Source organism: Phyllostomus discolor, chromosome 12, assembly GCF_004126475.2.
Source record: "Phyllostomus discolor isolate MPI-MPIP mPhyDis1 chromosome 12, mPhyDis1.pri.v3, whole genome shotgun sequence".
NCBI lineage: Eukaryota > Metazoa > Chordata > Mammalia > Chiroptera > Phyllostomidae > Phyllostomus > Phyllostomus discolor.
In genome coordinates, this window is record NC_040914.2 from 21,100,531 (window position 1) to 21,126,338 (window position 25,808).

Genomic DNA, 25,808 nt, shown 5'->3' on the forward strand with positions numbered 1-25,808 from the left:
AGGGCTTGGGTTGAATGAAGTTCTGGGCAAGTCAGGGGTGGGGGGTGGGGTGGAGGCTGGAGCAGGGATTGGGTAGACACTAGGGGTTAGTAGTAGGGGCAAGGGTAAGGACCTTAGTCAGCCATCCAGGATTATCCTCACCATCTGCCCTCGACCCCTACAACTCTACTTTTCTGCTTTTGCCAGCAGCCAGGCAAGGGATCAAGTTACCAAATCAGCGATTTTGCAAAGGTCGGGTGTGGGAGAAAGTGCCGGCTGGGTGGGGGTGGGGGGCTGGATAGGGGAGAGTATGGAGTGAGACCCTGGATTAGGGACCATAGGAGGCGGAAGGAGGTGGCAGCAAGGAGCAATAGGATGGTCCAGACTCCATCAGACCCTGGGAAACTGGATACCATCACTCCTTTATGGCTGTCCCCAGGTCCCACCAGGATATGTGGAGGACTTGTGGGCCTGGGTTCTCCACCCTGCAGAGGTGGGTGGGTAGGGGGCTTCTGGAGGCAAAATGAGGGCTCTGGTTATGGGACACCCAGCCCCGCAGACAGACCAAAGCAAGTGGACTCGATTTTTAGCGACTGATACCAGGAACGGGGAGGCCAATGTCCACGTCTTTAGATCATTTGCTTATCCCTCCTCCTTCCCAATCTGTCCTTTCCCAGGTCCTCAAGGTACAACATTCCTGAAAGCTCCTAACTCCCACCTCTGTCATCCCCAGTGCCCTCTCCCTAAATCTCCCCCATTCCCCAAGGCCCTGGAATTGGGAGTCTTTCCCTTCCTGACTTCTAGCATCTTGTTCCTCCGCCCCATATCTATCAGTTCCAAATCCAGGAAAGAGATCTTCCGGACACTAAAGCTGAAAATGTGGGGACTTTGCCCATGAGGTTGGTCCCCCGAGATCCTCCAAACACCTTGGCCTGTTCTTGAGGGGGAAATCTCTCCACTGTAATCTTTGAGTCCCCGTCTCCCGAGTCCCCCGCCTCCACTACTGGGATTTGGACTGTCTTTCCGCCCCGGTTCTACGCTCCCCTGTACTCACCCCTAGTCGAAGCGGGGCGGGGATGGGGGAATCCCGGGCTGGCGATGGGGGGAGGGGTGACCCAGCTCTGGGCAGCAAAAGGCTGTGGAGGGGTGAGTGACATCATCGCCGAAGGAGGGGCAGCACAGTTCCCCCCAACTCGGGGGCTTCAAGCCCCGCCTTTATGGCGGACCCAGGGGTCCCGGAACCCAAGAGGAGAATGGAGGAACAGGAGATGAAGTCTGCGGGAATGATATCACCTCCCCTTAGAACGAGAGTCGGAAAACCCTTTACGATCTCAGCCAACAGCCATTGCCACCTGTCGCTGCCGTCGGGACCTATCGCCTCCCACCTTGTTGTGTCTGCGCCCGCCCCCGGCAGGCCGCGAACACGGCCTGGACTACGACGGCCATGATGCTCCGCGGGCCGAGTGCCTTTGACGAGAGGCAGTGTAGGCGTAGGGCTTTATGGGATTCGTAGTATGGGACACCCACACCTGTGTGAGCCCTGAAAGAGCGACACCATCATCCTTAATTAGAGAGATCCGGACACTAGTTTTTTCTCTCCAAAAATTACCCACGTAAAAATAAAAAAATATCCAAGTAGGTTCAATGGAAACAGCGAATTTTTACTGAGTAGCTGGGTCTTGGCTATCACCCAGTGCGCATGCGTCTAACCAGGGTTTCAAACAGAACTGCGCCTGCGCGAACCCACCCCTTCGCTGTCAGGAACCCGGAGGACGAGCGCGCGCCAGCCCTACTCGGGCACCTTCTTTCCCGTTCCCGCGGTCGAAGACCGCCACATAGCTTCGCAAGAAGACATCGCCGAGGATCCAGAAGGGCCCTTCAGGCGGAGGCACGTCCAGAGCGCCGAAGCCAGACAAGCAGACACGGACGCCACCCAGAGTAATCTGCAAGATGACAAGCCGGGCCACTGGGTATCACGCCCACCGAGCTCGCTTCTTCCCTGGAGCCAAAGCTTCGCCCTGCCCACTACCCCAGGCACCATAATTATTTCTGTGGCCTGTTTTGTCCATGTGAGTCTGAGTTCTCACTCACATCTCCACCCTCTCATGCCCCCACTTACCGCGTCACTCTGAGGTCTTAGTGAAAGCTACCTACCTGGAGGACGTAGTCCTGGGCCGTGAGGTTAAACCAGACCCCCCCAAGGTTAAAGGAGATTGGAGGGAGCGTTGAGATTTTCGAGCACTGGATCAAGTGCTGAGGAAGAAAGAGGAACGAGCAGAGATGAGGGATTCCCGCTCTGCTCAAATGCTTTCCGCGGCTCCCCAGTGCCCCACCTTGCTGGACAGCTCGCGGTTTAGAACCTCGTGTGTCGGGCCCTGCTGCCTTCTCTAGCCTTCACATCTGGCCTTTCACCCTGTGTAATTGTCAGCACTTCCCTTTGGCTCCCATTGAATCAAACTTTTTCCTCTAATTGTCGATAAAAAATTGGTGGCTCGTTTGGGGGCCCCCAGATGTATTGAATTTGTCTTACATGGTGTCTAAAATGTTTTTAAAATCCGTTACCAACTGTATGCCATGGCGGTATACTTTGTATCCTGTGGGTCTGCTGCTGTGCAACCTTATACAAGTTACTTAACCTCTCTGCCTCAGTTTCCTATCTATAAAGGTAGATGAAAATACCTCATAGGGATATTGTGTGAGAACGAAATGAACTAGCTTGGGAAAAGGGCTGACACATAGTAAGTGCTATTATTATTTACAAACCAGGGGCTTTCAAATAACGTTTTCAGGTTTCTCCAACAAACCAGATCTGGCTTTCCTCACATATTTGGCTGGAGCCAGAGAGCTGAGAGCTACCTTTTTAGATTGATGGGGTGTGTACTCTCTGGTCCACCTCAATTCCCACCACTCCCAAGGTCCTAGGCAATACAGTATTAGGCTATTATTAATGACCCAAGAAGTCTCTCTTCCTGAACAACCACTAGTTATGACTTTGTTGGGAAGGCCAGGAGTGGGGAGAACAAGGTTCCATTAGAGACTGTAGAACACGCTGGACAGGGAAGATGATAACAGCAGCAACAGAGAGGCATCAGAGCATTGTTGTGGGCACCTTAAATGAATTAAGGGATGCAACCCTCACAACACACCTAAGAGGTGAGTATCGCAACCCTGTATCAGGGGTTAGGAAACAGGCCCAGGAATGTTAAAGGACTTGTCCAGGATAGTCAGCCAGGAAATGGCCGAGCTGGATCCCAACCGGGTTGACCCACGGCCATGACCACTCTGATCTCCCTAGTTCCTTTGGCTCGTGAAAGGCCTACATACGTCTTGGGCATTTCAGTTAGAACCTCAGGAACTGAGTTTACTCCACTGTCTTAGAGGCACCAAAGAACACAGTGATGGAGTCACAGATATTCAGACCTGGAAGGACCCTGTGTCATCATCTCCTCACGTCCACTGAGTCACTCAGTGTAGACACTTGGGAGGTGTCCTTGCTTCCTCCCACTTCCCCCAGCCACTCACAAGGTCCAGTACCTTCTGCCCTGGAATACCGCCTAGCTACCTGATTCCCACCCTCCGGCCCCAGCACCCTACCCAGGTTCTGCCATTAAACCCCATCAGCTTCCCTGGCCTCCCACCACCAGATGCTGAGTCCTCACCTCCCCCCTCAACAGGGCAAATCCCCCGATGGCTTTATGCAGAGCCCGGATCTCCTCCCAGGGTCCCGTGATGAGAGATGTGCCTGTGTCCAGAATGGCAGCACACCCCTGGGCACAAAGAGTCAGCCCTGTTCCCACCTTCACACTGTGGTTTCGAAGGGAGCCGTCATTAGAGCCAGTGTCCTAGGGGTCCCGGTCCCCTCACCTCTCCTCCCTTGGACTCAAGGGTCCAGGCCCCCAGCCCCTCCTCCCTCAGACCCAGGGGTCCAGGCCTCCAGTGTCCTTCCTGCCAGGACACTGGTGATAATTTTCCAACCCACTGCTGCAGACCTAGGAGGCCAGATCCCTCACCGCTCCATGTGGATCTGCCAATAGGCAGGGACTGTGACTGGCACGTAGGTGAGGGGTGGGATGTAGTGGGCTGGGTCTGAGCCCCCCAGAACCAGCTCTCCTCCATCAACCACTGCAGGGTCCCTGCAGAGACAGACTGCTGTCAGTGTGTCACCAGAGTTGGCCCTGCCAGCCCCAGGAGTGGACAAGGGTCGGTTTCTGGGTTCCAGATGGGGTAGTGAGATGGAGGCAGGGCCTAGGGGTTGGGACTGGAATCGAGGCAAGAAGTGCAAAGAAATGCAGCTTTTCTTGGTGGAGATCAGGGTCTTACGGTCCTGGAGGCTTCCTTGAGTGGGTGTGGGACTTCCTCATTTGGCTGTGGAAGGTAGGACTTTGGGGAATAGATTTTAAAAGAGCTCAGTTGAGCCAAATGGATGAATAGACTGGGGAGCAAGACCTCAAATGTTCCTTTTGAGGGGAAATCGAGGTGAGCATTGGGGTTTCTGACTCCTGAAGGTGTGGTTGCACGGGAGTGGGGTGGCTTCCTAGTGGGCGGGGGGACTTTGAATTGCATGTGTTAGAATTCAGAGGCTGTAGGCTTTCTGGATCCGCTGAGAATGGTGGGAGCAGGGGGCGGGACTTCCTGCAGATGCCGGGGAGCAGGACCTACTAGAAAGTGGGTGGGACTTCCCGAGGAGGCTGGGAGTCAGAAAGGGCACAGGATTTTCTACCTGTGGGGGGTGGGCCTTCAGGAGGCAGGGTGGAGACTCTTTGGGGGAAGCGGGCAGTTTCTGAGCGTAAAGCTGAGCTTCCTAAAAGGTGAGTGGATCTTGGATTAAAACGGGCAAGTCCTGACTTCTGCTGTGTTTTCTCAGATGGAATTCGGGCTTTATGGTGAAGAGGGATTCTTAACGACTCTTTGATTGGGTAGAGCATGGAATGCCCTGATTTCAGTTGGAAACACAGAGTTTTTAAGCTGATGGTAAGCTTCTTGGGCATATCTGAGGGTATTGCTTAGTGAGTGGGACTTAGAAACAGGGTTCAGGTGTTTCTTGTATTGGGTGGGTGAACTTCCCGTGCTGGGGATGGCTTCCCAAATAGAGAAGTGGAGCTCAGTGACTTCCTGAATGGAAGGTGGAACTTCCTGAAGGCTGGCAGAGCTTCCTCCTTGGGGTTAGGGCTCACAGGAAGGTAGACCCTCCCCCATTACCTGTTGAGGTAGAAGGAGAAGACCGGCTTATCCAGTGCGCCTTGGTCTACCAGGGAATCCAGTGGGGGCTGAACTCCATCCACAGCCAGAATGGGGAAGCCAAGGCCCAGTATACCATCGGGGAGGGCAAAGGTGAAGACCAGGCTGGGCTCCCACAAAGCCTCCCCAAACATCACGGATGCACCCATGGTTCCCCCAATCTAGGAAAGAGTCAGACGGAGTCTGTTACTTCCGGAGGGACATTTCCTACATATCCCTGAGCGGTCCCCAGCCAAGGACATCTGGAAACAACTCCAGCTGCATAAAAAGTGTCACCTCTCCACTCAGGGACGCCAGCCCCTTTACCCCAGAAACCCGCCTGCCTCCATGCTTGGGAAGCCCTGCCCACTGGCCCAGGATGCTCAGCCTCCTCAAGCCCCTTCCTAATAAGGCAGATCATTTTAGACATTGGGGTTCTCCCAGAGGTTAGCCTTCCCGGGGTCAGAGGTCACTCACAGTCAGCTTGTCTTCACTCAGGATGCCGCTGAGCCGCCCAGTTCCGTACTGAATGGCGAATTTAGTTCCATTGGGCTTGAAGGAGCTGGAGGCATTGGCGTTGAAGCGATTGTGGAACCCTAGGTCAGAAGGTCAAGGGGCTGTCACTGGGGGAGCAGAGTGTCCCTCAGGCACCTCAGAATCCCTTGGGAAGCTGAAGCCTAGCCCCGCCCTTCTCCCTTCAATCCCACGCAGCATCACTGTCCCCCACGAGAGCTCACAGCAGGGCAGACTGAAGAAGTAGCATCTCTTGGAGGGGACCCAGAGATTGGAGGAGCCAGTGTCAAAGACCACAGAGAAGTTTTGTGGGGGCGTCCCCAGCCCAATTGTCCCATAATACTGGGCCTGCGAGCAAAAAGAAAAAAAAAAAAAAGAGAGATGGTGCAGGAAGAACTTAACCTGAGGGCAGGAGGGCGGGGGCTGTGGGGGCTGTGGGGGCTGTGACTCACGTTCAGGAAATTGGAGAGAGACACAAAGGTGGAATTGCCCCCAGGGGATGGGCCCCCCAACCGGAGGGGCTCTTGTGCGTTTCCCCATCCCCTCAGTGGGTTCAGGGGCCCGCTTCCCGTGTAGACTCGGCGTAGAGGGATCCTGTGTAGAGGGGAATCTGAAGTTATCTTCTTCTAGAAGGTATTTCAACTCCTTAACAGTTAAAGAGCAGTTACATTTAAACAGTCCTAAAATTACATTCGGCCCTTGGAAGGCAACCTCGAGGCTGATGTGGCCCCCGTGACAATGCGTTTGACACCCCTGTAATACACCCTCTACCACAGTCTTTCCCAAATAGAGCATAACAACCCAGCAAACATCCTCGTGGCCCTACATACAGCACCAGTCATTCCCAGAAACCTGAAATAACGACCTTCCAGGTAACCCCCTCAAACACTTACCAGGCCACTGTGACAGAGTTCCCCCAGACTCCACAAGAGCAAACCCACGGAGACAGACCTTCCCGAACCCGTTCCGGAAGAGACCATCCAAATATCCCAGGGAATGGGAGCTCACAGACTTTCCTGAAGACCCTAACATAAAACTAGCCTTTGCAAAAAGCTGTAGTTCATGAAGTTGGAGACTAGTTTCCCCATCATTGGGGGAAGAAATGTAATCACCAAAACCCAATTTCACTCTTTACACTAACATACAGGATATACCGAAGACTTAGTGTGAAATGTAAAACTGTCGGAGCTTTGGCAGGAAGTAAAATGTTTCCGTAGCTCTGGGAAGAGGACAGCTTTCCTAAGCGTGATCGAGAATGTTGGGAATATTGCTGACTGTGACTCTAGGATTGTAAACCTCTGGGCTCCCTCCCCTCAACACAGAACACTGTGAATAATGGACAAAAAGATCTAGGGGAAATAATTACAAGCTGTATGTCAAAGAGTTCATATCTTATACACAAAGAGGTACTACAAATAAATAAGACAAACCAGTGTCGGGAGACAGTTTCCCCGTTTCCACAGAGGCAGTGACTGCTTTTATCCAGATTGGCATGTCTAGATTTATTCAGTTATTTATTTATATACAGAGGGGAAGGGAGGGAGAAAGGGGGAGAGAAACAGCGATGTGTGGTTGCCTCTCACGTGCCCCCTACTGGGGACCTGCCCCACAACCCAGACAAGTGCCCTGACTGGGAATCGAACCCGTGACCTTTAGTAGGTCTAGGCTCAAGCCACCGAGCCACAGCAGCCAGGGCAAATTTGCATTGCTAAGGAGTTCCCGGGTCCTGCATTGCATTGCTGTTAGTCCCAGGACAACGCTGGTCCCAGACTTGGGAAATAATGGCCGCGGTATTTTAGGTAACACAGGCAGGTCAGCAGACCTCATGTGCAGTGGTATTTTTTACCTGTCTGTCGTCACTCCTTGGTGCCCTAACTCCCACTCACGACGTTGCCCTCTCCCCTCACCACTCAGTTTTTGAGAGGCTCAGGAATGTGAAGTGGGGACAACGTTTCCCGGAAGGCTGTGCCCCTCCCCCCCCCCCCCCCCCCACCTAGAGTTTTGGCCCAGCGGGAGAGGAGAGGAAGGGAGAGATTGGGGGAGGCACTGGCCAGATGAGGGGAGGGTCGTTGGGGCCCGTCCCCTACACTGGACTTAACTGAGACCTAAACAGTGTGGAAGCTGCAGATCTGGGAGTCTCAGTTCATATATCACAGACCTGGGTCTCTGAGATCTGTTGGTGCGGGGAGGTGTGTCACATTCTGGAGACCCCAGTACCAGATCCTCAGGGCTCAGGCGAGGACCTGCAGGGTCCTCCCAATCATAAATGGAGAGGAGGGGGACTGGTCTGCAAACCAAGGGTGTCTGGGCTGAAGGATCTTGTACTAAAAGGGCAGGGGTCTTAGGACAGAGCAGGGGGGAGCCCTCAGGGCTGAGAACCCAGTTTGGGGTCCCTGAAGCCAAGAGATAGCAGCCATGGGCCCTGGGGCGCCAGGGCGGAGGGTCCATGAGCTGGGAGCCCCAGACTTGAAGGACAAGAAGGGGAGAGTGGGTCCCAGGTTAGGGGGGTGGGGGGTCCCCAGTACCGGATCAGCGTGGCCCCGGCGGGCTTCGAGGTCAGCAGCGGCAGCAGCAGTAGCAACGGTGGCAGAGACATCTCTGGGCACCCGGGTGTGGGCCCAGGCATCCGGCAGCTCGCTTTTCTATCCCCCACCCCCACCCCTGCCCCAAGGCTCCGCCCTGTTCACCACCTACCTCGAAGTTTCAAAGATGACCGCGACCTGAACTCCCTTGGTGGGTGACGGAGGGGGGGAGGGGAGCGGGTGGTATTTTTGAGAGGATACGGGGAGTATTTTTGGAGGGTTGCAGAAGTATCGCCCCGTGTCACTGTCGCGCTTCACTCTCAACCTCCGTGGTGGTGATGGCGGGGGTCTCCTGCCCCCCAAGCCCCATCTTCTAGCTGGTATCGCTTTTACGTATAACTTCCACTTCCTTTTTCTTAGACTCATTAACCACAAGGGTTTCTTGAGCAAGCGAAGGGATGGATGGTCGGTGTGTCGGTGCAAGGGCTGGGGGGAAGGAGAGAGGGCCAGACTAGACGCCCTCCTTCCCGTGTTAAACCGCACTTGGAACGTGTCAGGCCCCCGACTCTGTGTTTTATTGGGAAAATACTGAAACACAAATACAAATCGCCCATAGGCCCCAGCCCCTCCACTGTTGAAAAGTAACAGCTATGGCCGGGTAGCCCAGTTAGTTATAGAGCATCCTCTCCATGTGCCGAGGCTGCAAGTTCAATGCCTTGTTTGGACACATACAAAAAGCAATGGATGAATGCATAAGTAAGTAGAACAGCAAATCAGTATCTCTCTTTCCCTCTCTCCCTCTCCTTTCTGTAAAATCAGTAAATAAAAATGAAAAATAAAGTATAAAAATCATTCATGGTGACTCTGTTTCTAGGCCTGCCCCTCTTTTTTTCCCCTGAGGAAACTTCTCAAAAATTAAGGAGTATCAGAAAACCTGGTTAAAATGCAGATTATTGGACATTACCTCAGAGACTGATTTCAAAGGCCTGAGATCCAGCCCAAGAATCTGCATTTTCCAACAGGCCCACTGATCAAGAGGCCAAAAGCATTTGTGAGAAAATCTATTCAATCTTTTTTTGGTTTTCCAGCTTAGATTTACATGTCAGTATCAGCAGGCACTTTTATTTAAGACAAGACATTGGCCCTGGTCAGTATAATTCAGTGGACTGAGCACCAGCTTGTGAACCAAAGGGTCGCTGGTTTGATTCCCAGTCAGGGCACATGCCTGGGTTGCAGAGCAGGTCCCCAGTAGGGGGCGCACCAGAGGCAACCACACATTGATCTTTTTCTCTCTCCCTTCCTTTCTCTCTAAAGATAAATGAATAAATAAAATCTTTTTAAAGATTTCATCAAGCTATACATTTAAGATTTCACATTTTACTTTAGGTAAGTTTTACCATAGGAAAAAATTGTTTTAAATAAATATAGAGATGACTGCCAGAAGAACAATCAAGTGCTTACATTATTACAACTCTAAGTGCTATTCCCATTTACATGAATTGGAAAGGCCTAGAGAACAGCAGACTTGGAAGGATGTACTAGTCAGCTAGTGCTACATAACAAATCACCCCAAATCTGAGGACTGTAAGACAGAAATAATCATTTATTATCTTCCGTGAGCTCTCTGAGTTAGAAATTTGAAAGCAGCTTGGCCACGGGGTTGCAGACAGATGTCCTGAGATTGTCGTCATCTGAAGGTGTCGCTAAGCCTGCAGCTTTCGATATGACTGGGGCCCAACTCTTGAATGTGGGTTTTTGTTCAAGATGATGTAGCAAGAAAGTCCCTTGCTACATCAAAAAAAAAGATATTCAAGGATGGAGATCCAAGGCAGGGGTGGGGGAGTCCCAGGCAGAGGGTTGGGCCTAAGATCCCCCAGTTTCGGGAAGCTTCCTCAGCAGCACCATGAGGAGGGCTGGGCATTCAGGAGAATCCTCAAGGAGCAGAGGCCCAAGGGCTGTACAAACAATGGTGCAAGAGAGTGAGGAAATACTGGAGGTGGAAAGTTTTGAGTGGGGAGAGGAGAAGGGAGTCAGAGCCTGAGTGGAGGCGTGGCCTCTCACGGCTCCGCAGAGCATGGCCGTGGGAGGGGCGGCCGTGTGGGCCCCTCTGCACAGGGCCCGAGAGTGTCCCTGGGGTAAGCACAGACAAGTGTCCTTCTGACGGCTTCTCTTTTTTTCAGCAAAAGAAGTGAGAGCAAAAAGGGGAAGGGGTGCTAGAGGTTTAGACAGAAAGTGGAAAAAAAAGATTATTTAAAAAAATGTATTATTTTTATTTTTTCAGTGTTTTCTTTTTTTTTTAGATTTTATTTATCAACTGAGGCATGTGCCCTGACTGGGAATTGAACCCGCAATGCCTGGCTCGCAGCCCGCGCTCAATCCACTGAGCTACGCCAGCCAGGGCAGCGTTTTCTTTTTTGAAGTTCAATCTTCATTGTATTTTTTCATTGCTATTTAGTCCCCTTAGACCTCCCACCCCCCAGCAATCACCACACTGTTGTCCGTGTCCATGAGTCCTTTTTCCTTTTTGCTCAGCCCCTCCACCCCCTTCTGAGCTCCCCCCACTAGCTGTCATCCTTCTCTCCATCTATGAGTCTGTCTCTGTTTTGCTTGCTAGTTGAGTTTGTTCATCAGATTTCACATATAAAAAAATGATTCTTAAGAGTCCTAATCAGTGTGGCTCAGTTGTTTGGGTGTTGTCCCACAAATCGAGAGATCCCGGTTCTGTTCCCAGGTCAGGGCACACGCCTGGGCTGTGGTTCAGTCCCAGGAACATTCGAGAGGCAGCTGATTGATGTATTTCTCGCACATTGATGTTTTTCTCCCTCTCTTTCTCTCTCCCTTCCCCTCTCTCTAAACATAAATAAATAAATAAAATTATTTTAGAAAATTATTTCAGAGAGAATAAAAACTGTGGATTGGTTCCGAATGTCCAGCTGGGTTTCGCAGCCCCGAGTCTGAAGTGTGTCCCCTCACAAGCCCAGCTAGATGAGAGCAGGAACCGAGAAGGCGGAGCGCTCATTTTCACCAGGGTTGGGCTTTTTCCCAGCAGGTAAAATGGAGGGAGAAAGAGCGAGGGAGTTAACACCATGTGCGCAAGGACAGGATTATCATACAGTCCAAGCTTCTGAAGAAGGAAGAGAGGACGAGAGAAGAGGTGAAAGAAACAGAAAAAAAAAAAATGTGCAGGATCAAAGGATGACCAAAGGACAAGTGGAACCAAGGGCACTGTAGAACTGAAAGGCCTGACCTGGCTGGGTAGTTCAGTAGGTTAGAGTGTTGTTGTGGCCAAGTTTGTGGGTTCCACCCCCAGTCAGGGCACATCCAAGAACCAACCAATGAATATGTAAATAAGTGGGATGACAAGTCTCTTTCTCTCTCCTTCCCTCTCTCCCCCTCCCCACCCCCTCAATCCCTTCTTCTCGCTCTCTAAAATCAGTAAGTACATAAAATCTGAATTAAGACGAAAGAACTGAAAGGCCTTACATGATTTGGCCCCACTCCCTCTCCCATGTCACGTCTTCCCTCTCGGCCTGGTTCACTCCAACCTGGCCCTGCTGGTGTCCCCGCTGCTCCTCAGACATGCCAGACACACTCCTGCCTCGGTCCTCCACACAGGTGCTCTGCCTAAGTGCCCCCCACCCCAAATAATTCCAGTCTCCTTTACCCTGATGTACTTTTTAAAAGATTTTATTTATGTATTTATTTTTTAGAGAGAGGAAAAGGAAGGGAGAAAGAGAGGGAGAGAAACCTTCATCCGTTGCTCCTTCCACGCCCCCCACCTGGGGACCTGGCCCACAACCCAGGCCTGTGCCCTGACTGGAATTGAACCGGTGACCTTTTGATTTTGGAAACGATGCCCAAAGCACTGAGCCACACTAGCCAGGGTTACCCTGGTCTGTTTTTGTCTTTGTTGTTTTTAAATCTATTTTTTTTCATAGACTCAAGGCTTCCTAACATTTCCTTGACTCTACATTGGCATCAGTTGTAAGCCATGTGCAAGTTAGAATCAGTGAGAGTGTCTGTACTGGCAATTTACTGCCTACCTTTAGTGCCGGTTTCCCACTAGAATCTAACTGCCACAAAGGCAGAGTTCTCGTGCAGTTTCATTTGCCCCGTCCCCAGGCCCTCGGACGGCACCTGGCATCTAGTAAATGCTTGACAAACACTTTTAACAGCCCACTTTGAGCACCGATGGGGGATTTCCCCGACACAGCAGACACACAGTTTCCCTAGCATAACTTTCACCACGTCTTCCCCTGCTCTGTCTCAATATTTGTAATATTCCGGCTTTTTAAAAATTCATTGATTTGAAAGAGAGACATTGATATATGTTTATTTATGTGTTCTACATATTTATTTATGTATTTATTTAAAAACATCTACATTAAAATTTGTTTATTTATTTTTAGAGATAGAGGAAGGGAGGAAGAAAGGGAGAGAAACATCAATGTGTGGTTGCCTATCGCGCGCCCCCTACTGGGGACCTGGCCCACCTCCCAGGCATGTGTCCTGACTGGGAATCTAGCTGGCATTCAATCCACTGAACTACACCAGCCAGGTGTGTTCCACATATTTATGTATGCATTGGCTGCTTCTTGTATGTGTTCTGACCCGAGATCAAACCTGCAGTTTTTGCGTATCACGCCGACGGTCTAATCAACTGAACTATCTGGCCAGGGCCAAATACCCCCATCTAGACCTTTCAGGATCCACCCACTCGGATTCTGCATCCTCCAGTCCCAGCCTGCAAATTCCTAAATGGCCACATGAGGGTGCTGTGGGCCTATTTTCCAGCCAAGATTCGCTCTTCCAGCACCGCCCCATCCCTTATCTTTTTCCTTTTTTCTTTTGAGTCCTAGTTTCTGACTTATTCAAACTTTATGAACCATATTCCTAACAGCTAGAAATGTGAAGACTTGTGGTTGTTTCCTACGAGTACAGGGAAAATGTTTTCTGATAGCTTATTTTACATGGTAATAATCTTGATAATACAGTTACATTTGGTTTTCATGTAAATTTCAACATAAATTCTTTGCAAATATTTTAAAAATTAGTATATTGCTTGACTCCACACATACCATTTTTATATTCGCAATGATGTTTGATGAGCTTTCTCGTAACAAAGAACCAATCTCTTAATTCAAAGTAATTTCCTGCCATCCAACAAGTATTTTTCTTTCTCTCTTTTAAATATTTTATTAATTTTTTTAGAGACAAAGGATAGGAGGGAGAAAGAGATGGAGAGAAATATTGGTCAGTTGCCTCAGTATACACCTGGATGAGGAACCAAACCCGCATGTACCCTGACGGAGAATCTAGTGGGCTGGCGCTCAGCCCACTGAGCCACACCAGCCAGGATACTAGATTTTTTTCAACCCACCATTTTAATTAAGAGGGGGTTTATTGTTCACATTTTATGAGGGGAGAACTAAGATGCGTGGAGGGGGGGGGGGGCGGTGAGACAGCCCTCCAGTACTCGGTGGGGTTGTGAGGCTCCGCAAACCTCAGAGTCGGTCCAGACGCCTTGCTTTCCTCCAAGCTGCCTATTACTGTAGCTCCTTATTCCATTGGCCAGAACCAGTCTCGTGGTCTCACTTAGCTGCAAGGGAGTCTGGGAAGTGTAGTCACCAAGGGCAAAGGACAGTTTGTGTGTGTGTGTGTGTGTGTGTGTGTGTGTGTGTGTGTGTGTGTGTGAGTGAATGCTCAGCCAGTTTTGGACAAGTCTGACCCAGAGGGCCTCGCGATGGAATCTCCATTCCTCAAGGATCTCATCACCTCCCCTCCTCCCCCCTTCACTCAGCGATGGCCACCCTGGCCTCCTTGTTGCTTTTTAAACATGCCAAAATGATTCATATCTAGCATTATTGATAACATAACTAAGACTTGGCCACGATTCTGGAAAAATCGCACACCTACCACAATGCTGCCTGAGGCATGTTAGTTGATGATACAACACCCTGGTGTCACACTGCACTGTGGCTTTCAAAGTCACAGTCATTCCAGATTTTAAAGTAAAATCTGACAATCATATTTTCTCTCTCATGTACTTATGTTAAAGTGCCTATCACTTTATCACAAACTCCATTTATTTCTCCTTTGTATTGCAGTTGGTAAAGTAAAATTATATTTTGTTGTGGAGGGCATGGTTAAGCTGTATTACCCCGGGACTATTCAGAATAGTAAAAGCAGAATTATGTGTTACAAATTATTTGTGATAGAAAACAGATAGAATTGGCTATCAGAGATGTGCAAATTAAAACCACAATGAAGTATCACCTCACACCTGCTAGCATGGCCATGCTAATAACCATAGATAATAACCAGACAGGTAATAACAAGTGTTGGTAAGGATGTAGAGAAGTTGAAATCCTCATGTACTGCTGGTGGGGATATAAAATGGTTCATGCAGTCTGGCAATCCTCAAAAGGTTAAACACGGATGCCCTGGGTGGTGTGGCTCAGTGGACTGAGCACCAGGCTGTGAACCAAAGGGTTGCTGGTTCAATTCCCAGTCAGGGCACATGCCTGGGTTTTGGGCCAGGTCCCCAGCAGAGGGGATGCAAGAGGCAACAACACATTGATATTTCTCTCCTTTCTGCCTCCCTTCCCCTCTCTCTAAAAATAAATAAATAAAATCTTTTTTAAAAAAGTACTTGTCTCAACATTACACATCGATAAAGCAGCAGAGACACCTGTTCAGCCATCCCCCAGTGCCCACCTCAGCCACTATTTTAAATGGCAACATCCTCAGATGAGCGATCCCACAGCTCCAGGGCCATGTCACAACGGAACCAGCGTTGTGGACCTCTGGTTCACCTCCCCGAGCTTTCTGTTCCTGTGTGCAAAATGGGAATAACCAGTCATAACCAAAACTTACCTTTTGAGTACCTATAAACATTTTCTCCCTTGTCCATCAGGAAAACAAACAAACAAACAAACAAACAGGAATCCAGTACCATTTATCCTTTATTTTGGTTAGTTTGTGGTTAGGGGCAGAACTGAGACCCCGACCCAAGTGCTCAGACCCCAGATGCAGTTCGTCCCACTGCCAGTCATCTCTCTGGCCAGCGGCACACTTTTCACATGCAGTTGTTCTGAGGAGCAACCAGGAAACTCCTAGCACAATGCTTGGTGCCAAAGTCAATAAATTTAGAATAGTTATTAACTTGAAATTGGAATGTATTCTAACCTACATCTTTCAAGATGTATTGGAGCACTTCTCTCTTTTTTTTTTTTTTCAAAGCTAGTCAGTGCATTCTTTCTCAGTGATTACTGGATGCATAAAATTCAAAATCAGGGCTTTGTCCCAGTCCTGGATTTCTCAGGTTAAATTAGCTCAGCCACAGTCTACGTCAGGTGGTCCTCTGAGGCCACTACAAGAAAAAAAAAGGGGGGGGTGGAGACCATGTCATAATGGTCTAAACAAGCTACAAAAATCACAGATCATCATTCCCATTTTTGAAAAATGCATGCATTTGCGCAATATATTGGTTTATCCAAAAAGTCTGTGTTTTTTTTTTTTTCTGTAAAGTAACAGACATGTTTTCATTTTCACTGATAACTTTATTGGCTTGGATACTTTGAGTATGTTGGCTATCTCCACATGGTATAACATTGATCATTCTCAATTAATGTCTCCATTTGATCTCCATCATCTTCACTGGTCTCCCCGACCATGGAGCATCGAAACCTCCGCACAAAACTTCACAAAACACTTTTGACACGTTTGACCGGTCACAGCACCTTCTCCACACACTGCACAAATCTTTTTGGTGCTTCAGTTGTGTTTTTACCTTTCTTGAAATAATAAAGCATAATATGCCAAAAAATGTTGCATATTTTCTGCTACACAAAAATTCACCAATTTTGATGTCTTTTTTTAAATGCATGTTGATATGACAGCTGTCATAATACAATTGAACAAAATTGTATCAAATGAAGTTGAATACAACTAAGAGCTACTATAGGTACCTCACAGGAAAAAAAATGAACTTTTTTGCCTACCCAATAGATTTGATTATTAACTTCCATCTTTTTCCTGTTCAAATATTGTTTTTTTTCTCTAAGCTATTAGATATATATAGATATATATATATATATATTTTTTTTTTTTTTTTTTTTTTGGGTAGGGGAAGGCCGCGCTATTTTCTTTAACCCTTTCTGTTACCAAGTTACTTTAGAAATGTTTTGGCTCTCTGCTCCTCCTGTTTAACAGACAGCTGCGTTTTCCTGCTCAGTGCCAGAAGCCTCAACCCTGAGACACAACGGTGAAGATCGGAGTGAACAGATTTGGCTGCATTGGGCGCCTGGTTACCAGGGCTGCCTTTTACCCTGGCAAAGTGGACCTTGTCCCCATCAATGACCCTTTCATTGACCTCAACTACATGGTCTACATGTTCCAATATGATTTTACTCATGGCAAGTTCAAAGGCACAGTCAAGGCTGAGAATGGGAAGCTTGTCATCAATGGAAAGTCCATCTCCATCTTCCAGGAGCGAGATCCCGCCAACATCAAATGGGGTGATGCTGGTGCTGAGTATGTTGTGGAGTCCACTGGTGTCTTCACCACCATGGCTAAGGCTGGGGCTCACTTGAAGGGTGGAGCCAAGAGGGTCATCATCTCTGCCCCTTCTGTGGATGCCCCCATGTTTGTGATGGGTGTGAACCAGGACAAGTATGACAACTCCATGAAGATTGTCAGCAATGCCTCCTGCACCACCAACTGCTTGGCCCCCCGGCCAAGGTCATCCATGACAACTTTGGCATCGTGGAGGGACTCATGACCACAGTCCATGCCATCACCGCCACCCAGAAGACCCTGGATGGGCCCTCTGACAAGCTGTGGCATGATGGCCAAGGGGCTGCCCAGAACATCATCCCTGCTTCCACTGGCACTGCCAAGGCTGTGGGCAAGGTCATCCCTGAGCTGAACGGGAAGCTCACTGGCATGACCTTCCGTGTCCCCACCCCCAATGTGTCGACTGTGGATCTGACCTGCCGCCTGGAGAAAGCTGCCAAATATGATGACATCAAGAAGGTAGTGAAGCAGGCGTCAGGATCCCCTCAAGGGCATCCTGGGCTATACCGAGGACCAGGTTGTCTCCTGTGACTTTAACAGTGACACCCACTCCTCCACCTTTGATGCCGGGGCTGGCATTGCCCTCAATGACCACTTCGTCAAGCTCATTTCCTGGTATGACAATGAATTTGGCAACAGCAACAGGGTGGTGGACCTTGTGGTCTACATGGCCTCCAAGGAGTAAGAGCCCCATGGACCACCAGCCCCAGCGACAGGAAGAGACCCTCAGCCGCTGGGGAGTCCTTGCCCCAAATCGGTCCCCCAACACACTGAGAATCTCCTGACCTCCAGTTTCCATCCTAGACCCCCTGAAGAGGGGAGGGGCTTAGGGAGCCCTGCCTTGTCATGCATCATCAATAAAGTTCACTGCACCGAGAAAAAATAAATGTTTTTATTCTGGGTTTAGGTTTGTTAATTAACTTATTTACAACCAATGAGAAGCGCATCTCCAAAATCAGAAAACTTAACCAAGAAGGGACAAACCTGCTTTAACTCCGCCCTGTGCGAAAAGGACCTATAGCTGGGGAGATTTATGCCAAGTAAATCTTTTGCCGGGAGCCCAGAGAAGCACTCAGCGTCGGCGGGAAGGTTTGGCACTGGCCACGTCGGACTGCACGGGTCCAAAACTCTTTTGCCCGCCTCCAGTGGAGCTAACTAGGAGTGTATACGGCTGCTGCGCGGGGCAATCGATTTGGCGAGTCCAAGGCGGACCGGAAGTCCGTCACCCTGACTCCCCTCCCCTTTCCGGAAGTGATGCACAGTGGGGTTGCCGGAAGAAGTGGCGAAGTTACTTTTGAGAGGACCGGAGCGGCGGCGGTGTGCCAGGGAATACAGAGGAGGAGAACGAGAAGCAGAGCAAGGGGACGAAAGCCAGGTGCATCCGAGTGTGGGGTGACGCGGGAGGAACCCCAAGTCCGGGACTTCCCGGAGTTCCCAGCGCTGTTCTGCTCAGCCCCTTCTTTCCTCCCTCCTTTCCGTAGCTCGCGTCGCCCCCGGCTGTTTCCAGGGCAACGGGAGTAGGAGACCCCGCGAGAGACCGCCCACGAGACCCTCGCGCGCAGCCATGAGCCCCGCCCCCCACTGGTGTTCGGAGAGGGGCGGGATCTGGAGCGAGGTGTGGGGGCGGAGCATGATGGGAGGAGATGGGGCGGGATCGAGGGGGGGGTAGGGTGCAGATGGAGTGGGACAAAGTGGTCGGAAGGCGCCTAATGGGAGGAGTGAGGGTGGAACCTGGAAGGGACTTGGGAGGGACTTAGGTGGAAAAGATAGGGGCGGAGCATAATATGAGGAGGCGGGGACAGAATGAGATGGTTTGCTTCCTTAGTTGCGATGGGATGGAGTGGGAGTAGGTGGGGTGAAACTTAGTGTGAAGGGAAAAAGTGAATGGAGAGCAGGATTGAAATAGAAGGGGCAGCACCAGGACAGATTAGGTGGGCGGGGTCTACAGAGTGGGAAATAGACAGGAGGGCGTGGCTTGAAGACAGGCGAAGGCTGTTCTGGAGCAGGCGGGGCGTGCCCTATTAAAATAGGAGGGGAGGCTTTGTAGACTGACAAGGGCTGGGGTTGGGTTCTGTATGTTGTAGGGAAGAATTGGAGCGATGGAAGAAAGGAGTTCCCCTCAAAACCTGGGGCTGACCTAACCTGAATCTCCCTAGCCCTACAAGGCTCTCAGTCCCCCTGTATTTTGCAGGTTGCTCCGTGACCCCACCATGTCCACCCCTACTTCTAGTTCCCAGAATACCCCCTTGCCTGGTGAGTGACACCCCCCTGCCCAGCCCAGCCCATTGCCCAATCACACACTTGTCAGGAGAAACTCACTGTACCTCCCTCTCCCAGGAAATGACCCCCCTCAGCCCAGCGCCCCCTCTTCTAAACCCCTTGTAAAGGAGGAGCGTCCTGAGCCGTGGCCTGGGGGTCCAGACCCCGATGTCCCAGGCACTGATGGGGCCGGCTCAGCCTGCAGCGTGGGTGAGGCGGGGCCCAGAGACGGGGCTGGGTGTTGGTAGGGGAGGCTGGGGAAGGGAGGTAGGAAAGGAGAAAGGTCAGAAATGAGGGTAGGAGACTACGATTTCTTGTTTATTTTTTTCTTCTGTTCCTCCTTAATAGTACTCACTTTGATTCATTTTTGGGGTTGGCTGACATACATCTTTCCTTGTAAATCACTGTCTCCTGGGGTCACCCTCTGTACTCCCGCTCTTGGCCTCCGATCTCTTGCGGGTCTGTCTTTCTGGATAGAGTCTCTCTGGGGCTTGCTCATGGCTTCCCTGCACCCACTGCAGTCATCCCAGACCAAGCAGAGGAGCCAGAACGCAAGCGCAAGAAAGGCCCGGCTCCCAAGATGCTGGGCCACGAGCTGTGCCGAGTGTGCGGGGACAAAGCCTCCGGCTTCCACTACAATGTGCTCAGCTGTGAAGGCTGCAAGGGCTTCTTCCGGCGCAGCGTGGTCCGAGGCGGGGCCGGGCGCTATGCCTGCCGGGGTGGTGGAACCTGCCAGATGGATGCCTTCATGCGACGCAAGTGCCAGCAGTGCCGGCTACGCAAGTGCAAGGAGGCCGGGATGAGGGAGCAGTGTGAGTGCCGGGGAGGGAGCAGCGCCAGCCTGGCCGCTGCCCAGCCCTGGGGCCTCTGCTGAGGCCTGCGTCTCCCTGACAGGCGTCCTCTCAGAAGAACAGATCCGGAAGAAGAAGATTCGGAAGCAGCAGCAGCAGCAGCCACCCGTAGGGCCAGGAGTCAGCAGCAGCTCAGCCCCTGGGCCTGGGGCCTCCCCTGGAGGGTCTGACGGTGGTGGCCAGGCCTCTGGGGAAGGCGAGGGTGTCCAGCTAACAGCTGCCCAGGAACTAATGATCCAGCAGTTGGTGGCGGCCCAGCTGCAGTGCAACAAACGCTCCTTCTCTGACCAGCCCAAAGTCACGGTACTGCCCCTTCTGCGGCCTTGAGGGGCAATGGGCCTGACATGGAAAGGGACAGGTTCCAGAGGGCAGGGGCTTGGAGAGGAGGGCCTTCCAGGGTGCAGGCTTTGCTTTAAGGGGCCCCCATGGCCTTGGGTTCTTGGGAGGAATCCTATGAATAACTGTTCCCACCCCCCACCCACCCTGTGTCCCAGCCCTGGCCTCTGGGCGCAGACCCCCAGTCCCGCGATGCCCGCCAGCAGCGTTTCGCCCACTTCACGGAGCTGGCTATCATCTCGGTCCAGGAGATCGTGGACTTTGCCAAGCAGGTGCCCGGCTTCCTGCAGCTGGGCCGCGAGGACCAGATCGCCCTCCTGAAGGCGTCTACCATTGAGGTAACGGCCAGCCCGCCTGTCTTCAGCACAGCCCTTCCCTCCTGCCTGAGAGGAACCCCAGCATGAGGACGGATGCTAGAAATCTCCAGTCCTGGCCTTTGTGGGGATGGTATTCTGTGGGGGAACATCGAAGTACGAAACAAGATAATGAGAAGTTCCCATGGGCCAAAGAGAAAAAGGAAACTAGCTGAGGCAGAGGCTAATTGAGGATTGGGTTGGAGGGACTCACTTCAGAATGTGTCAAAAAGGCTAATCAGAGAAGTTGACATTTGAACCAAAACAATGGTGACAAATAAGGAACGAGTACCTAGCGTGTGCTAGGCTTCATTTCAAGTGTGGGGCATACGTCAATGGATCAACCAACCATAAGTCCCTTCCCCTGTGCCTCCAAAACACCTGGGGAGAGTGTCCTGAGGGGAAGGTGCTGTGCGTGCTGCAACTGGGGGGAAGGGAAGGGCTTGGAGCATCCAGCAGGTGCACTGCCGGCTGCTGCAGAGAGAGAGCCAGGAAGTCAGGGGGACAGAGGGGCCTGGGTTGAGCCTGGCGGGATCGGCTCCCCATTCGGGCCAGGAGCGGAGGGACCACTGGCTAAAGGGGCACAGGGAATCCTCATGCCCCTGCCCACACCTGTCCCTGCTGCCCGCAGATCATGCTGCTGGAGACGGCCCGACGCTACAACCACGAGACGGAGTGCATCACTTTCCTGAAGGACTTCACCTACAGCAAGGATGACTTCCACCGCGCAGGTGTGGTTGGGAGCAGGCTGGCGGAGGGGCGGGAGGTGGTGGGCTGCCCCACCCCTGTCCGTGCCTCCAGTTGCTTCATCTATAAAGTGGGGTGAGGGTCGGGGCACCCTGAGAGTCAGGGAAGAGCCACTGGATGGAATGCTGACTGCCCAGCAGGGCGCGGTGCAGTATGAGGTGGAAGGGTCTCTGCAGTCACCTGAGGCCTCGGTGGGGATTGAGAAAAGACACTCCCTTCTCCCACAACCTGGTCTCACCTGAGGGAAGCTGGATCTTGGTCCACTGTGAAGTGTGTGACCGACCCTACTCTGCAAGGTGCCCCTAGTCCCTGCCCTCATCCAGCACTTCACTTGGGGGTGTGATCCAGGTGGTGGGCTTCTGGAGGAAGTGCAGGTGAGCCGAGGCCAAGGGGTGAGGGGTGAGAGGCATCACCTAGGGAGAGGGAGGTGGGAAGAACATCGCCTGTGGGAGCTGAGTGCACAGAGGCCTCTGTGTCTCTGCCTCTGATCTGTCTCAGTCACCCTGCTCTCTCCCTGGGGCGCCTTTCTGCACTTTCCAGATGTCTGCTGACTCCTTCCCTTTAACTCCTGGCCCTCCAAACACTGAACACCGGGGCAGCCCCAATAACCCTTTCAGTATGAGCTTGTCAGGGGAGCATAGGGGGGGCGGGGGGGCTGTGTTTCTGGGGGGTGGGCAGCATGTGCAGAGGCCCCTGAGATGGGAAAGAGCTGGATGGATTTAAGGAACCACAAGGAAGCCCAGGCAGCTGGAGCGCAGAGATAAGGCTGGGATCCCACCACATGCCCCCATCCACTTCCCCTGCCACAGGCCAGGCCTCAGTTGTCCCCCTAGAACATTGCAAGGGTCCCTCGCTGGTCTCCCACCTCCACCCCTGCCCAACATGCTTGTTCGTGTAGTGGTCAGAAGGATCCTATGAACACCCTAGTCAGCTCACGTGGCTGTGCTCAGAACCCTCCATGGCTCCTGTCTTCCCGGGAGAAAAGGGTACCAGGGACCCTCGCTCACCCTGTTCCAGCCATACTAGGCTCTTCTTTCTTTTTTAAAAGATTTTATTTATGTATTTTTAGAGAGAGGGGAAGGGAGGGAGAAAGAGAAGAAGAGAAACATCAGTGTGTGGTTGCCTGTCCTGCACCTCCTACTGGGGACCTGGCCCACAACCCAGGCATGTGCCCTGACTGGGAATCCAACCTACGACCCTTTGGTTCATAGGCTGGTGCTCAGTCCACTGAGCCACAGCAGCCAGGGCTCTTCCCTTTTACTTGAAGCCACCAAATGTGATCACGTCTCAGAGCTGTTGTACCTGCTGTTCCCTTTGCTCTGAAATGGGGTGACCTCATAGCCCAGAAGGCCAGCCAGGCCCAGGCAGAACAGCTGGCAGTATGCCACCTGCAACACACACATCCTAGTACCTCACTCCCTCCCCTCCTTCAGTGCTCAGAGGTCACCTGAGGCCTTCCTGCAGTGCCACCCCCAGTGACCACCTTGTCTGAGATGCTAACGTGATTCTCAGCAGTCCCCGTTTCCCTGCCCTGCATTCCCTTGACCTGTAGTCCTCATCGCTGTCTTGCAGTCTGGATAGGTGACGGATTTGTCTGCCACCTGTTCCCTCGCCCCCGAACATATGTTCCACAGAGCATGGCCTTTGTCTCGTAAATCGCTCAACCTGGGGCCTAGCAGGTAGAGGTGCCTGGTGAGGTTTGAGGAAGGAAGGAATGAGTCACTCTTGAGAATGAGTGCAGGTTCCGCCCTGAGAGTAGTGGAAGCTACCACAGGGGTGACACGAGGTGACCTCAGCTTAGAAACCTTTCCCTCTTCTGAGGAGAGGTGCCAAGGGGCTGGGAGGGCGTGAAGGTGGGGACAGGGTAGAAAACACTGAAGAAGGGGTCGCTCTCCTTGCTCCCTCACTCCGGCGAAATTCGTGGCACATGCGCTCTGTGCCCGGCTCTTTTATCCGAGGCAGTGGGGACACAGGGGAGCAGCAGTGACAGGAACACTAGGATGGCTGCTGTTTTCCTCATCCCGCCAGGCAGAGTCAGGGTCCTGGTGAGGGGCCATTTCTGGGGGACGAGTTTAAGAGGCGGGCCTCCCACCCTGCAGGCCTGCAGGTGGAGTTCATCAACCCCATCTTCGAGTTCTCCCGGGCCATGCGGCGGCTGGGCCTGGACGACGCTGAGTATGCCCTGCTCATCGCCATCAACATCTTCTCTGCGGACCGGCCCAACGTGCAGGAGCCAAGCCGCGTGGAGGCGCTACAGCAGCCCTACGTGGAGGCGCTGCTCTCCTACACGCGCATCAAGCGGCCACAGGTAGCAGAGCTCACTCCTCTGGGCAGAAGAGACACAATCCTGCTGTCCGGGGAGGGACACAGTCCAGACACGTGTGGGGTTGGGCATCCTGATCTGGGCCTGGCTTGTCTAATCCCCAGCAGCACTCCCAGCTCTGACTGATGTCCTCTGCACAGAGCCTGTCCTCAGGGCCCCATGCCCTGACCAAGGAGCCAGGGGTGGGGTCCCCACAGCCTTGCTAGCCTCCAGCTCAGCCTGGGGAGGGAGGCCATCCTGGTGGGCCGACCAGAGCCTCACAGGGCAGGACTCGGCCAGCACCCACCAGTCTCCCGTCCCCCACAGGACCAGCTGCGCTTCCCTCGCATGCTGATGAAGCTCGTGAGCCTGCGCACGCTGAGCTCCGTGCACTCGGAGCAGGTCTTTGCCCTGCGGCTCCAGGACAAGAAGCTGCCACCTCTGCTGTCTGAGATCTGGGACGTCCATGAGTGAGGGGCCTGGCCACTGACCCCCACTACCCTGCGCTCTCCAGCAAATGGACGTGGTCATCCCTTCCTCCTCCTGGGGCGGGGAGGAGCGGGGCCCTGGCCCTGCCAGCCTGTAGCCCTCAGGATAAGCCCTAGTCAGGGTCCAGGAAGCTTCGTCCCTGCCTATTGAGTCTTCCTGGGAGGTGTGCGTGGTCACAGGTCCTGACCTCTGACCTCTCCAAGCACTCCCAGCTGCCCTCCCTGCCCAGCTTACACCTTGAGCCCACTGCGCAATGCACCTTGAACAGAAGGAGGGGAGGGCCCATGGCTCTCTCCCACAGCCTGAGAGATCTCAGGCCCCCTCTCCCTCTGCTCCTTTTATTTAATAAAAACTAAAAAAAACCACACACACACAAAAACAGGAAAATAAAATATGAATAGAAACCTGCTCTGAGCCAGAGTGAATCAGAGATGGACAGGAGATGGGCTGCCAGGGTCTTCATCTACATTGGCCCCTGGGGCTGGTGGGTGGGGTGGGAGGTTGAGGGGGTCCAGGAAACTCCCCTGATGGTCCCAGGGTCACCTCCTGGTACAAGGTGAGTTGGAGCCAACTAATAAAAGACGGAGACTTTAAGTGATGAGGGTATTGGGGCATTCACTCAGTCAAAAAGTACTTGCTGAAGCCACCTGTGGCCATTCTGGGGACCCAGATGTCCCCCAACAAGTAGGTATGGAGCATTTCCTGTGCACTAAACACAGCTTTAGGCACTGGAAACAGTGAGCAAGACAAAGTCCCTCCTCAGAGGTGGTTACAAGTCAGGACTGGCGGTCCCAGGGATATGGGAACAGCCCGAATTTAAGTGGATAGGGGCTTTAACGGGGGCAGCAGGCAGCAGGGTGGGTCCTGGAGGAGAAAGTCAGGCAAGGCTTCACAAAGATCATGTCCTAGCTGAGACCTAAACTATGAGAACAAGGAACCTGGGCCCCGGAGTTGAAGGGCACATGCCGGCTCTGGAAGGTGAGAGGCCCGGTTGAGTCCAGAATAAGGAGGGAGACCATGGAGTTCTTTTAATTCCTCCTCCTGCTTTGCGAGGCCCTCAGGGAACATCAAAGGGAGTCGGATGGACGTCCTGGCTGAGGGTGAAGGGGGTTTGCTTGGAGAGATGGTCTGGGTACCGAAAAGTTTTTTTTATAGGACGGGGGAAGGGACGGCAGGAATAGAAGTTATAAAGTGAGCCGAGCGCCGCACAGGTATGCCTGACCCACGCTAAGTCTAGTTTACAGGCGGGGAAACTGAGACCGTGGGACGGGAGAATAGACCAGGGTGGGACCTGAGCGCGTGTAGCCCAACAACTGCGGAGAGGGTAGACATTCAGGCTGCAAAGATGGGCACGAAGTTCAAGCAGTTCTCTGGAACTGGCCTCGGGCAGCAGGCGGCGGGTCAGCAGTAGTTTTGGAGTTTGCAGAGGCTGCGCGCGCAGCGCCAGAGGCCGGTGGGTGGGGAGTGTGTCCTCCGACTGCTGTGCCAGCAGCCTGCGCGTAGCCCTCCAGCGGCTGCAAGGAGGATTGTAACTTTGCGCCGCACTGGTCAACAGGGGCGGGGTTTGTCCACGAGGCAACAGGGCCACAACCCAGATTGGAAGGAGGGGGCGTGGTCTGCCCTCCAGCTGGAAGGATGGGGGTGTGGCTCAGGGCCATGTTGG

General features: G+C 52.4%; 3 protein-coding genes across 3 annotated transcripts; 2 read left to right on the forward strand and 1 right to left on the reverse strand.

Moving 5' to 3' along the window:
• Positions 1–1,619: 1,619 nt before the first annotated feature.
• Positions 1,620–8,362, reverse strand: NAPSA (napsin A aspartic peptidase). The gene is made up of 9 exons (XM_028530190.2): positions 8,235–8,362; positions 6,162–6,303; positions 5,934–6,057; positions 5,674–5,792; positions 5,179–5,378; positions 3,990–4,112; positions 3,639–3,783; positions 2,134–2,232; positions 1,620–1,922 (listed from the first exon to the last, which is right to left on the reverse strand). The coding sequence occupies exons 1-9, from the start codon at positions 8,333–8,335 to the stop codon at positions 1,737–1,739; spliced, it is 1,239 nt and encodes a 412-aa protein (XP_028385991.2). The 5' UTR covers positions 8,336–8,362; the 3' UTR covers positions 1,620–1,736.
• Positions 8,363–16,409: 8,047 nt separating this feature from the next.
• LOC114511186 (glyceraldehyde-3-phosphate dehydrogenase-like) lies at positions 16,410–17,682 on the forward strand. Its single transcript, XM_028529868.2, is given in 3 exon segments — positions 16,410–16,963; positions 16,966–17,284; positions 17,286–17,682. Coding segments are annotated over 3 exon segments (876 nt in total). The 5' UTR covers positions 16,410–16,614; the 3' UTR covers positions 17,494–17,682.
• A 365-nt stretch (positions 17,683–18,047) lies between these two features.
• NR1H2 (nuclear receptor subfamily 1 group H member 2) lies at positions 18,048–24,552 on the forward strand. Its single transcript, XM_028529636.2, has 10 exons — positions 18,048–18,183; positions 18,290–18,423; positions 19,000–19,061; positions 19,146–19,277; positions 19,589–19,879; positions 19,962–20,221; positions 20,413–20,592; positions 21,239–21,338; positions 23,454–23,662; positions 23,984–24,552. Exons 3-10 carry the CDS (start codon positions 19,019–19,021, stop codon positions 24,128–24,130), a joined length of 1,362 nt encoding a protein of 453 aa, XP_028385437.1. The 5' UTR covers positions 18,048–18,183; positions 18,290–18,423; positions 19,000–19,018; the 3' UTR covers positions 24,131–24,552.
• The last annotated feature ends 1,256 nt before the right edge of the window (positions 24,553–25,808 follow it).